General features: G+C 46.4%; 1 protein-coding gene across 4 annotated transcripts in view; it reads left to right on the forward strand.

Moving 5' to 3' along the window:
- LOC139060127 (carnitine O-acetyltransferase-like) overlaps positions 1-8,005 on the forward strand; it is a 52,974-nt gene extending 44,969 nt beyond the window's left edge. For 3 of the 4 annotated variants that reach the window (XM_070539014.1, XM_070539007.1, XM_070539008.1), the window contains exons 11-13: positions 987-1,185; positions 2,589-2,726; positions 7,283-8,005. In XM_070539014.1, the coding sequence (XP_070395115.1) occupies positions 987-1,185; positions 2,589-2,726; positions 7,283-7,498 (553 nt within the window). In that variant the 3' untranslated portion in view covers positions 7,499-8,005. The remainder of the gene's footprint in view (positions 1-986; positions 1,186-2,588; positions 2,727-7,282) is intronic. The other variant, XM_070539019.1, reaches the window with a different exon arrangement.
- Positions 8,006-12,620: the final 4,615 nt, after the last annotated feature.

Consider the following 12,620-nt stretch of genomic DNA (forward strand, 5'->3'; position numbering starts at 1 on the left):
AGACTTTGACGTAAACTGGCCGGCGCGCATGTGCTCTCTCGCACACCCGTGCTACGCAATGTGACACACGTTTCGATCATCTCAAAGAGCTAGCTGCCGCTGGCACGACAGAAGTCTATTAACGTGGATACATGGGCTACTTAGTTGTTCATGTTCCGCTCGGAACCTGAACAGCCAAACGTGTCGTTTTCTATGCGCCTTTACTTTCGTCCGTGTCCTTAGCGCTGTTCCCGCACGACATAATCATACGTGCGACTGTGGCTTAATAGTTAAAGCATCACACTATTGTGTTGGAGGACCGAGGTTCGATCCGACCAACGTGAACATAATTCTTATTTTTGAAAGCTATTTGGCAAAACAGCAGCAGCGCCCAGCTGCCACGCTCGGGAAAGTCCGGGAGGGTTCGCAAAAAAAGCTTAGCGTTAGAAAAAAAGAAAACGCTGCGACCAGTGTGTGTGCACGAGGATATGCTCTCATAGAATGGTGATTCCACTAAGATTGCTACAGAGGGAACTTTGGCGTTTCGATCTTTCAGCTATATTAGTAATGATGTTTGTAGTACGTGTAGGTAGATCTGTCCAATCACCGTGCCTGCGGCTTGAGACGTTCTTGTGGCTTTATCTGTTACGGGTTATGTGCCTTTATTGGCGGACATTTCCAAGTAATCATAATTTTCTAAGTGTCTAGGTAAAAGGACTCTGTGCACATGAATTTGCAAAATAAAAAAGGTTGTTTGAAGCCAGAGTTTTAGGCCAAATACGTGTACTATACCCATCACTTGCATGCCGGCTGAACCACCATACTCGTATACGTGCAGCTGCTGTAGACACTAGCGCCTGCAGATCTTCCTCTAGTAATTTTTGTAGCAAACTATGTTGTCTCGTGACCTCCGAGATCACACCGGAGGCCACAGGGGGCAAAGCGGAGGTAATCCCGGAGACAGAGCGCACGACGTCATGTCATCTTGCGGCGGCCGCGATGCGCAGACTGCACGGCCACAGCCCGGCGACGTACGAGAGTGCGTCGACGCGCATGTTCCTGCTGGGGCGCACCGAAGCCATCCGGTCGCAGTCCAAGGAGAGCGACAAGTTCTGCCGCGAGTACCTGAGCGGAAAGCTCAGCGTGGCCGAGCTAGACGCCCTACTCAGGAACGCCGTCGGCGTCCACAAGGACTACGCATCGCTCGTGAGCATTTCGCGGCGCTCGATACATACAGAACGTGACGCCACGAAGATGCGTCGGCGCTGCCATCGTATTCGGTGCAGGAAAAAAAGAAGTCGATAAACTCTAATGGCGCGAATTTTCTCTGAAAGCAAGATTAATGCCACGTGGATGAATTTTTTCAAAGGTATACCTAGACAAATGTTGTTCAAAGCGGTCAACAACGAAGAACAAGAGTATAGTCATATCTGGGTATCTTATAACCACTTCGAGAAGAAAAAAAAACGGCCCTTTCGCGCCTACGGAGCATCGTAGCGAGTCGCAAGAGTTATAAAAAATGTAGGGCTCAACGAGACAAGAAGCGAGAATTAGCCCGAGAGTAGGTAAAATTAACGGTATGGGAGTAATTAGTGCCAATATTGTCGAAAATTAACCATATCGAATTATACCCTGTAAAGGGTGCACCATCGCAGATAAAAACATGTTGAGGCAAAGCCGCCGTACGGCACACTTTTGGGAAGTGGAGCGAGCTCACTTGGTCTGGGCCCGCGCGATGCAATAGTGTCGGGAATGCGGCTTCGGCAGTCACAATCAGTCACAAAGTAGGTCAAATTAACGCTACGGATGTGATTAGTGTCAACATAGTCGAAAAATTAACCACATTACACCTTAGACTGCACATCTACGGGGTCGGCCCACGTGACATCTTGGTGAAAAAAAAAAGAGTGAAATAAGTGCCGACGCTAAAGAAGACTGGGTCGACATAATTGAACGTGAAATACGATACCAAAATGATAAGGAATTAGTGAATAATGAACATGAGAAAGAGACAGAAAGAGACAAAAAAGAGCGACATAATTAACATTTAATCATCGAATCATTTGAACCACCATATACATCGACCTATTCTTCCTTGTTGACAAGCCGACAATGTAGCACTGCGCATTAGTTGTTATACAGTTAGAAAACGCTCCTGTTAACAGTGATGGTGGCACTCTAACTCTGTAAAATAGCCTCTATATGAACCACAGGTTCAACAAAAAAAGAGGGGAGGTGCATAAGACGCATAAACCATTTAAAATAAACGAGTACACTGGCCTATCATGCACTCAAGTTCGGACTATCAATTACAGGTTATACATGGCTATAGGCTGCGAAGGAATTCGGATTTTTTCGAGAAGCTCTTGGTCCCTTTACGTTTGCTCGCAGAAGTACTTCACCTGTAATAAAGCTCTTTTGTCTTTCTTCGAATAAATAAAGAAAAATAATGAGCTGAAAACAATTATTTTTCTGCGAGTCGCTCGCGTCTCTTTTTTTTTTTTGCGCGTGACTAATAAGGACATCGCCGTCTCTTCATTAGGCACATTCGGGGCGGAAAGGTGTGACCTTCTTTATCTATTTCTGTCATCATTTTCTTTTTCTGGCAGGCTATGTACGGCCAAGGAGTGGATCGAGTTCTCCTCGGTTTCAAAAAAGTCGCGGAGGAAATGAATCGACCGCTGCCGGAACTCTACAAGGACCCCGGTTACATCAAGAGTATCACTTACGAGTTATCCACCAGCCAGGTGATTGCTTTTTTTCTGGCAACAAACAAACAAACAAGCAAACAAACAAACCGACAAGCAAACAACTGTAATGTTTGACGCCATCAAGTCACCACTCTTCTGACGATGAAACTCGTGGGCACATCAGCTGTCGATACACAACCGCTGACGCAAGCTTTGGAATGCAGAACCCACGAAAAATTATAACCGTCAAGAAGAAGAGGAAGGAGTGTATAGCTAAGCCCTCTATATCGAGCTGCCAGTTTGTAGCTGTCCTTTTGAAATTTCTAGTAAAAAAATGAAATTTTCTAGTAAAAGTACGGGATCCATGCACGAATTGTATGTTCACATCTCACCACACTCACGATAGCGATTACCGTGACAACGAAACGACCACCCCAACGATGGTCATTTGCGAACGGCAGTAACATAAGAGAAGGTTTATTGCGATAGCAATTCTGTGGACACCCCAGGCGCATTTCCGCCGTCGCCGTGATGTTCCGCATAAAGTACAAGTGCGATAACACCGTGGCCGCACGCCGGACGTTGTAGGCGAGAGTGGAAATGTGCTGAGGGTGAGCCGTGGATGGCTGCTTGAACTCGCGCGCGTAAGGGGGGAAGGCGGTGAAGAAGCGCGCCATTTTCCACCGCAGGCAAAGCACCGGGGGGTTCTACTCCGGTGGCGCGATCTGCGATGAGTACAGAGTCTATCTATCTTGAACGCGATCTGCGATGAGTACAGAGTCTAGGTGCGCCGAGGGTTGATAGCGCAGTGTGCGCTGTGTTTTCGACCCTTAGTTCGCATTGAAGCGAGAGGCAGCACTGAGGTCAATTCGATCGCTGCTACTGTCGCTCTTCCTCGCGCCAGTGTTTTGACAGCGAGTGTCCGCGCTCATCGAATGTGTTTGCCTGTGCCCGCGCGACACCATGCGCCTGTTAATTTAGTTAGTAAGCGAGTGTTTACGAGTTTACTTACTTACTTCGTATAGCTGTCTACTAATTTGCTATCGCAATCGATCTTTCGCCTTAACGGCGAAACTGCAACTTTTTTGTAAATATAGCCCACATTATCGGATTTGCTATAGTTTGAAATATATTGGGCGGTCGGAAAACAGTGCACAAAATATAATTCATTAGCTACACGTGCTAATGGTGACTTCCGTACGAAAAATGATCTTCGAGGCGTATTGCGTAAAGACAATTTTCTTTCGGTTGCATTGTTGTCATATGCGTCGCACAGATTGATTGGTCCTTGCAGTAAAGGCGTGCGAGCTAATGACAAACGGGGAAAACAACGAAAAAAAAAGTAATCGGTATGCGATACACGAGCCCTGAATTATCCTCCACAGTGTCACTGACGGCGAGCGAAGCGTCACAAGGGCGGTACTCGGCCGTCAGTCGGTTATGCGTCGTGTAGAACACGAGACATAAGTGCGTACGTGAAATACATTCTTATATACGGTGCTCAGGCGGCCGATTTGGTCACCATCGCTCGCGAGAAATAGCACAGGCCGCCGCCATAATACGGCCACGCATATGCGTGGCCGTATTAGCATCGGTCTAGCTTGCGGCCATATGGCCGCAAGCTAGACCAGCATGCAGCTATACCGCTAGGGGACACTGGCGCAGTTTGCAGCCGGCCGGTCGACCTGTTCAGACAAGTGTGGCTGACACTGAGACAAGTGTGATTGACACTGTACATGGTATACAAAGCCGGCTGTGAATTTGACGCAGATCTGTATTGTTTCCCACCTTGCGTCGACCGTTTATAAACGATAGCCCACCGTGCAGTCAAAATCATATGCCCTTAGTTTGCAAAAACAGGGGCCGTATAACGTAAAACTATTCCAATATGTTTTTATTCCAATCCCCTGACGTTGGCTTTGCGTAACCGCCGACGCAAGCATCGGGCGGTCACTCGCACGGTTGTCTGAACAAACCAATCAAATGCTCTGCTCGTTCATAGGAGGTCACTTTCGTTTGCTTGAAAAACGAATAACATTGCCTGCACTGAGCGGCTTGTCTTATCTAATTGGCTCACAAGAGGCGAGGAGAACGCTGAAGTGGAGAGGGATTCGATGGGGCCGAGCCACTGCACTGAATATCGATAACCTGATGAAGAGGGTGGTGCCGGCGTCTGCGATTGGTCCGCTTTCTCTTACCTAGCTTGCGGTGGCTTGTCGACGATCGCGGCGGCATGCAGCGGAAGCTTAAGAATTACGCTAAAACGGATCCTCAACAAAGAAGAGTTGGCAGAACAAGGTCGTAAACGTGCCGAAAGTTCTCAAAAACGTCACACGGCCACGCACAAAGTTTTATCGCACGCAAATAAACCCATGCTCTTCGGCAGGAGCGAGTAGCCAGTGCCGGAGCGATCGGCGACAGCCATCTTTTATTCCTTTCGGAACGGGGCAGCCTGCGGCTATTCAGAAGATACTTCAGTTTTGTTCGGCATATTAATGCATCTTTAACGCGTACGCGTCACTTTGACGCGGTAAGTTTTTGCGGTTTTGTGACGTCGCGTGAGAGGCAGGTGAAAGTGGGTGCAGCCCGAAAACTTTTGACCAATAGCCGAGGGCTAATGGCAAAAATCCGTCGAATCAGAAATAACTATATTTGTTTTGTTCGGTCCAATTATGTATAATCAGTGTGTACACGTCATATCAGATGAGGAGCTATCGCGGTTTTCTTCACGTCGCGTGACAGACAGGTGAAGTGGGGGTTGTCTAAAAAGGTTTTTGACCGATCGCGGTGGGCTGATTGCAGAATTGGAATAGAAAAGTTTGGAATAGTTTTACGTTATAGCGCCCCAGGTGACAACATCCACCGAATACTAGGAGCAGATAACGTATTCCATTAAGAGGAAGCTCTAGCTCCAGGCCTCATATATAGATGCATGAACAAGGAGAAATCGTTTTTCTCAGCAACCACTGCAGCAAATTTGATGAGGTTTGTTATATTTAAAATAAAAAGTTAAATCTGGTTGCCGCTGGTTGCGAATTTTTGATTTAGGTCGCCAACATTTTACAAAAATTGGCAAAAATCGCATATTTTCAGAAAACAAAACTATCTGTAACTCAGCAATCAAAAAAGGATATAACAATTTTGTCAATTGCACCTAAAGATACATCTAAAGTGGATGTTATACATGGCTTTCAAAAAGACCACGAAGTTGTGAGTAGAACTTTTGCAGAACCCTTGTAAGCAAGGTAACAGATTCACGTAAAATATTAACTAACATATGAAATTTGTCCGCTTTGTATGCTGTAATGGATGCGGTTTACAGAGCTGCGATATTGTTCTTGGTGCAGAGCTACGAATTTTTAAACTTCGTGCTTCTATTTTTTTCAAACCTAGAGATTTCTGAAAATTCTATTTAAGACATTTAGGCCCTACATAGAAATTTCGCTTCGAACAGTCACTAGAATTCAACTTCTTTCTCAAATGCAAGAAATTTCATTAAAATCGCCCTAATGGTTATTTCAGAAGAGTGTTTCTGCATTTTACATGTATTTGAATAGGCGGCATTGGAGTTTGGCGCGAGCTAAAGCTTGCACTTTTGAGAGAGGAAGTTCGATTCTAGTGACTCTTGGAAGCAAAATTTCGGTAGAGGCCTGATTTTTTTTAAAGCACTTTTCAGAAATTGGCGAACTTGAAAAAAAAATAGAAGCACAAAGTTTACGAATTCGCGGCTTGTCTGAAAATTTCGAAAGGCACATTGGACGGGAGAAATAATAATGTCATGTTATACACAGTTATCGCACTGACAAGTGATGCTATGCGCTATTTTGTTTCAGGAAGCTGATATAAGGCATACTTGAAGAGTGAAAAACATGACAAAGCTCGGAATATATACTTATACTGGTTCAGAATGTGCAGGTGTCATCAGAATTTTGACATCTGCGTTCACATCATCTTTAAACATGTAATAAATGAAATGCACGATGGGCGAGCTAAATCGTATGGGTATATATAGCTTTGGAAAACTGTTGAGTCCTTGTGATTTGTTTGTTTTTCTACTCCTTCTTCTTTTTCTTTTGTCTTTATGCCGGTAAGATCGTGATTTGGTTTCCAGGCGACGTAGCCTTGAGTCGTAAGAAAGTCACGAGGCTCCGTGGCCGCAGTTGCTTTATTTTTTTATTGATGACAGATGAATAGTCTTTTTTTTTTTACAGTGCTGGAACCGTTAACTTCTAGACGGTTAACACATAAAGAAATTATAAACAATAATTTGATAGCCTTATGCTTTCTCTCGCTTCATTGCCAGTTTTTCTCATGGTTTTAACAACAACAACAACAAAAAAAAAGATTGAACCCTTCGGATCCCTTTAATCTTCGTACTCAACGCCAAAGCGTTATATGTACGGCGCGGGGTATCTCGGTGGCACGGTTCAGTATAGTTAGGACATTGCCTTGCTATAACCCGCACGACTTGCGTTCACATCCCGAGTACTGCGTTACGCCCGGCCAGCACCGCATCAGGTCGCATCACCGCAAACCACAAAACACCGCCCTCGAGCAGCTATCGCCGTTAATAAATAGTAGCAAAAAAAGAAAAGCATTCTCTGTCCGCGCAGGTGTCGGCGCACAACGAAATCCTCATGACCTTCGGCTACTCGGTGCCCGGGGGCTACGGCATCTGCTACAGCAACCAATGCAACCAGTTCCGCTTCAGCATCTGTACTCGTCACTGCAACAAGGAGGCGTCGGCAGTGAAATTTCGCGACGCGCTGGAGACCACGCTCAAGGAGTTCGGCAACAACCTGATCGAGCTGCAGAAGGCCAAGCTTTGAAAACGTGCACCTCCACCGCGAAGCCCGACGAACTTGGACCTATAGCCACGAATGTCGGGCGCTAAGGCGTGCCGCTGCGCTCGCGACCTTCTCCATGAACGATGCGCGCATCTCTGAACAGGAAAAGCGGGCTTTCCTGCTGCGACCCTTCAGTGCCGGGACGACGCCAGATCTCCAGATTGACTTTGTGCACACTCCACGAAGTTTGTGGAACTGAACTTCGGAGAAAAAGAAAGACAAAACATTCGGCGACTTCTGTAACAACGCGGAAGTGCTTCAGAAATTTTATTGGCTGTCATCTTGCAAAGCATCTTGTCATCTTGGCTATAGTCATCTTGCAGGCAGTTTAACTAGCGCTCACTAGCTTCGCTTGCAAAAACTCTCCAACAGAAAAAAGTTAAACCCCATTTCAAAGGCAGCAATGTACAAAAAGAAAGAAAAGAAAGAAAGAAATGAAGAAAGAAATAAGGAAAGAAAGCACAAACAAATAAAAGCATTTCCATCGTAGACCAGGGGTATTATTCTGCCAGACACGGTCATATTGAACCATGTTGTTGAACTCCACCATGTCGGCGTTTTGATCCAATCGCAGAGGCCATACCAGCCTTGTGAGACCAATCAGGGCTGACACGACGGCGGATTCGAATGCACATGGCGGAATTTGACGGCCGGTGTCCGGATTATCACCGCAGGAGATGCAGATAGGGCGCCTCTTGCTTTTGCTTTTTTTTTAATTTGGGGAAGGGAAAAGCGAAGTATGAACAGTTAACGGGGACCTGAAATTACGCATAGTATAAACATGAAGGCGAGTCAAGCCATAAGTGCAACGATGTGCGAAATTCCGCACATTGACTTCCCCACAAAGCTGGAACGGTGACTGACTGGCTGATCGCTAATCGTGCAGGCACGGATTACGGGTAGGAATAAGCATGACCGAGTGTGTCCTTGCCGTCTACGTTAAAAACAGCACCTTGCGTTTGTTGGATTCAAATTCTGCTGTTTTGCTGGTGATGTTTTTGTCCACGTGGGGCTATCTTGCATGTCGTATACAGAGCCTTCAAAGTAATACGTTTTAATTAAAACGCTATGCTAACTTTTCAAACTCTGCTTGAACAGGTGGTCTATCCGCTTTGGTGAACGAAATTTTCGCGCACAAGTATTTAGAGCCAGCAAACGCAAAACAATTTTGTTAATTATTATTTTTTATATTTTGCGATTATATGGCGTATACGTTTGTTAGAAACTTGGAAGGCAATCGTATTCGCAGACAACTGCATTTTGTTTGATTCTTCTGTAGCGCTTTTCATCCGAAATAATCACAGTCTTATCTGGCCCTCAGTACGCTAATTTCGCATTCAAAGACGGGAGTATTAATTGGCACAAAGACAAAATCACCATATGACATAGCTTGTTGCGTATAGCACGCTAGTCTAGAAGGCGGGCGGAACTGATAACGGCTGCTGTACTGGGTCCGTACTCGCAAAAAGCTCTCGCACTAGAATTGTTCGTAAGAGTAAATTTTAGCCAATCCTGATGCTGGGCAGCTGGACATATTAGCGAAGGCGTTCGGCTAATGGAAGGTGGCACGAAACTACGATATAGCACTTACGAACGAAAAGCTTTGTTAATTTGGCCTCTGCTTTCTTGGCTGGCAAAAACAAAACCGGTTTCCCCCTTTCCCTTGCAGTAAGCTATACTTCACATTTAGAGGTTTGTCTTTGTGTCGAGACGGCCTCCTCTGAATGCGGAATTAGCGCACTGAGTTTTACATTTGATTATGAGTATCTCGGAAAACAAACGCTTTAGAAGCGTCTAACAAAATGGACTTGTTTTTCGAATACGATTGTCTTCAAGATTCTAATATGGACGTGTATCATAGTTGCGACATAAAAATAACTAATTAACATTTTTTTAATTATGTATTTGTTGAATCGTTCGCTAAAACACGTTAAGCCACCAGGGCGAATTGCATTTGCGTAGTTAACACAGCTATATATGTTTATTAAAAAATACTTATATATAGTACTTTTACTTTCAAGGCACTGTATGTGTCGTGCGGTTCGAAGGCATGTGCAGGAACACTAGGGAGTATTTCTCGCTGGGCTAATAAGCGAAACATTGCTACACGTGGACGACATGCACGCGCGCACAGACGCGCACTGGAAAGGAGGCGCGGCGCTCGTCATGTCCGTCCTAAGTTTCTAGACGTGTGTCATGTTCGCGCATTTTGTCCATGTAACACTATAGGAGACAACATGGAGCACACTATAGGCGTAACACTAAGGAAAGCGATCAAGAGTGGTCAAATAAGTGTCGCGTGCAGGCGAGACCCAACGTTTCGACAAGGGGGCTATGTCTTCGTAGCCCTGACGAAGGCACGTGCCCTTGTCGAAACGTTGCCTCCAGGCAGTTTGTCCCTATTTTCCTGCGAACCCATTGTCTTGCTTTCCATGTGTACGGGAACAGCAGGGTCATAGCGTCCAAGATAATGCACGCCTGCGCGCTTCAAGCTACCGGGGGCCATGATCGAGTACACAAAAGGAGAGAGAGAGAGAGAGAGTACAGGCCACGCGCTCGAACATGGCGGCTGCACGGTTGCGTGGTCGGCAAGGTGGACTTGCTCAAACAAAGCCGGTAACGAAATGTAGTGCTGCCGATTTTTTTTTCGCTATTCATTGTTGTTATATCGTGCAGAATACGCAATTACCGCAAATCTGGTTGGACAGGACGCACATGACAGAAGGACACTGCCTCTTCTCCTGCTCAAAGCAATGAGGTGAAGTAACGATATTGTGCATACGGCCAACACCTAAAACACCGCGGAGTGGCACGTTAATGCTCAGCCATTGGCATGCGATGCGCGAATGAAAATAAAGCGACCGTCAGAGACAGAAAAACATTTAGGGTGTTTTCTTATTGGAAATATGAGGAGATTCAAATTTTCATCGCTTTTAGAATTCCTAGAGTGTAGAGGGAAAAGTGGCTCTCCCAAAAGTAAGTTTATAGATTATAAGCTACAAGGACAAAAGAAAAAATGCCTAGGTAATGTGCCATGTGTTTCATATTTTTTTTTTTTTTGAAAGCCGCATGAAAAATAGGGACAGCGGGCGGTAAAGCGTATTCGATATAGGAAATGCAAAAATGCGCGTGTACCGTACATTGGGTGCACGTTAAAGAACCTCAGGAGGTCTAAATTATCCGGCTGCAAATGACACGTTTACGATGAAACGCTATCATCCCCGGCCTCCAATTGAATTGTGAGGTTTGACGGGTCAAATTAGTAACGAGGCACACCGTAGTGGGGGACTTCGGATTAACCACCAGGGGATACTTGTGCTCTCAATGCCTGGGGCACGCCCGATTTTGCATTTCGTCCGTCATCGAAATGCGGCAGCCGCGGCCAGAATTTGATCCCGCGACCTCGTGCTTAGCAGCGCACCACTATAGCCGCTAGGCCACCGCGGAGGGTATCCCGGCCTCCCGGCCTCCAGCAAGCCCTCAGTAACCTAAATAATCCGCGCCGTCCTTACCAGGTGAATTTGCGGTGCGTATCAACTATGACGCACAGAGGCCGCCAGAGGGCACGAACGATTGCTGCTCTTAGTGTTTCTGTTTCTTTTTTTATTGTTTAACCTAGGTATATAGGACACTAGGCAGAATAATAGCAAGGGCTTGGTGGCGCAACCCACCGCCTCGTTCCAAAGGGGACGCTCATAACGTCCGTCCGTCCGTCCGTCCGTCCGTCCGTCCGTCCGTCCATCCATCCATCCATCCATCCATCCATCCATCCATCCATCCATCCATCCACCCGGAAGGTTCGACAGTCATGCATGGATAGAGTATTACAAGCTACAGTGCCGCCTACGATCTAGCCTTCACGCGCGCTTGCGAACCTTCTAAGCACACTCAAAGGCTCGGAGATAGGCACCGGTGCTCGACGTCGACATCAATACACGCGGCCAATCATCGAGTCAGGACTCTGCGTACATAAAAAGTGAAATCCGTTTTTTTTTAGCCTTAGTTCGTGAAGCGGGGGCGTGGTAACAGCGCTTCACTCATGCTCAAACAAGCGCATAGTGTGCTTACGTTGAGCAAATTATTTTTAGACTTTCAGGTTCGTCACTGATCACGAGTAACAATTCCTCGTGATTAGGCGAAGTGCCTCACTTCGCCTACTCACGAAGTGAGGCACTTGTCGCTAAACGAGTTGCACCAACAGTAATTTAGAGGTGCATGCATTGAGGACGGTTGCGCTCGCTCCGAAATAACATTTGCAAGATATGACTTTAGTGAAGTTTTGGCCGAGCGAACGACTAAATAATCGACGACGAAACGAGCCAGCGAACAAGCGGGCGACCGCACATTTCTTTGCGAGTGCTCCACTACCGCATCTAAACCTAAACACACTTTAAAGCTCACGCGAATTAGCACGTACGTTTCAAAGACCTACATGATGCTAACATATGCCCAAATAATGAGTCCGCATGCCCAACAAAGTGCAAACAATATGTAATTAGATCTACCATCGTGATTCAATTACGATAAGCGCATGCGTTCATCTGCATACAAAATCCAACTAGCAACTGCAACGAAAAAAATTGCTGGCTCTCCCATAATCGCGAGGACATGTAAACTGAAGTGGCAACCAGCAAAGGAGATTGGTTGGATATTATACTAGCCGCACTCTTAATATTGGTGTAGTGCATGTTAGCAACGGCACACCCCACCACGCCACCCCGCATCACGCCATACTGTGCACTGGTCCATATGCACGCTGCCCAGCTAGAAGAACAAAACCGGCTGAAGACGCTAGGGAGACAGAGCGCACTGCCTGGCTAGAAGAAGAATGAATCGAATTCTGTGGTTTTACGTGCCAAAACCACGGTTTGATTTTGAGGCACGCCGTAGTGGGGGACTCCGGATTAATTTTGACCACCAGGGGATCTTTAACGTCCCCCCAATGCACGAGACACGGGCGTTCTTGCATTTCGCCTCCATCGAAATGCAGCCGGCGCGGCCGGGATTTGATTCCGCGACATCGTGCTTAGCAGCGCAGCGCAACCACGAAGCGTGGCGCCCTCTCTCGAGATGACGCAAAACCCGCACCGCGGAACTCGCGGGC

The sequence above is a fragment of the Dermacentor albipictus genome, chromosome 1 (genome assembly GCF_038994185.2).
Source record: "Dermacentor albipictus isolate Rhodes 1998 colony chromosome 1, USDA_Dalb.pri_finalv2, whole genome shotgun sequence".
Taxonomy (NCBI): domain Eukaryota; kingdom Metazoa; phylum Arthropoda; class Arachnida; order Ixodida; family Ixodidae; genus Dermacentor; species Dermacentor albipictus.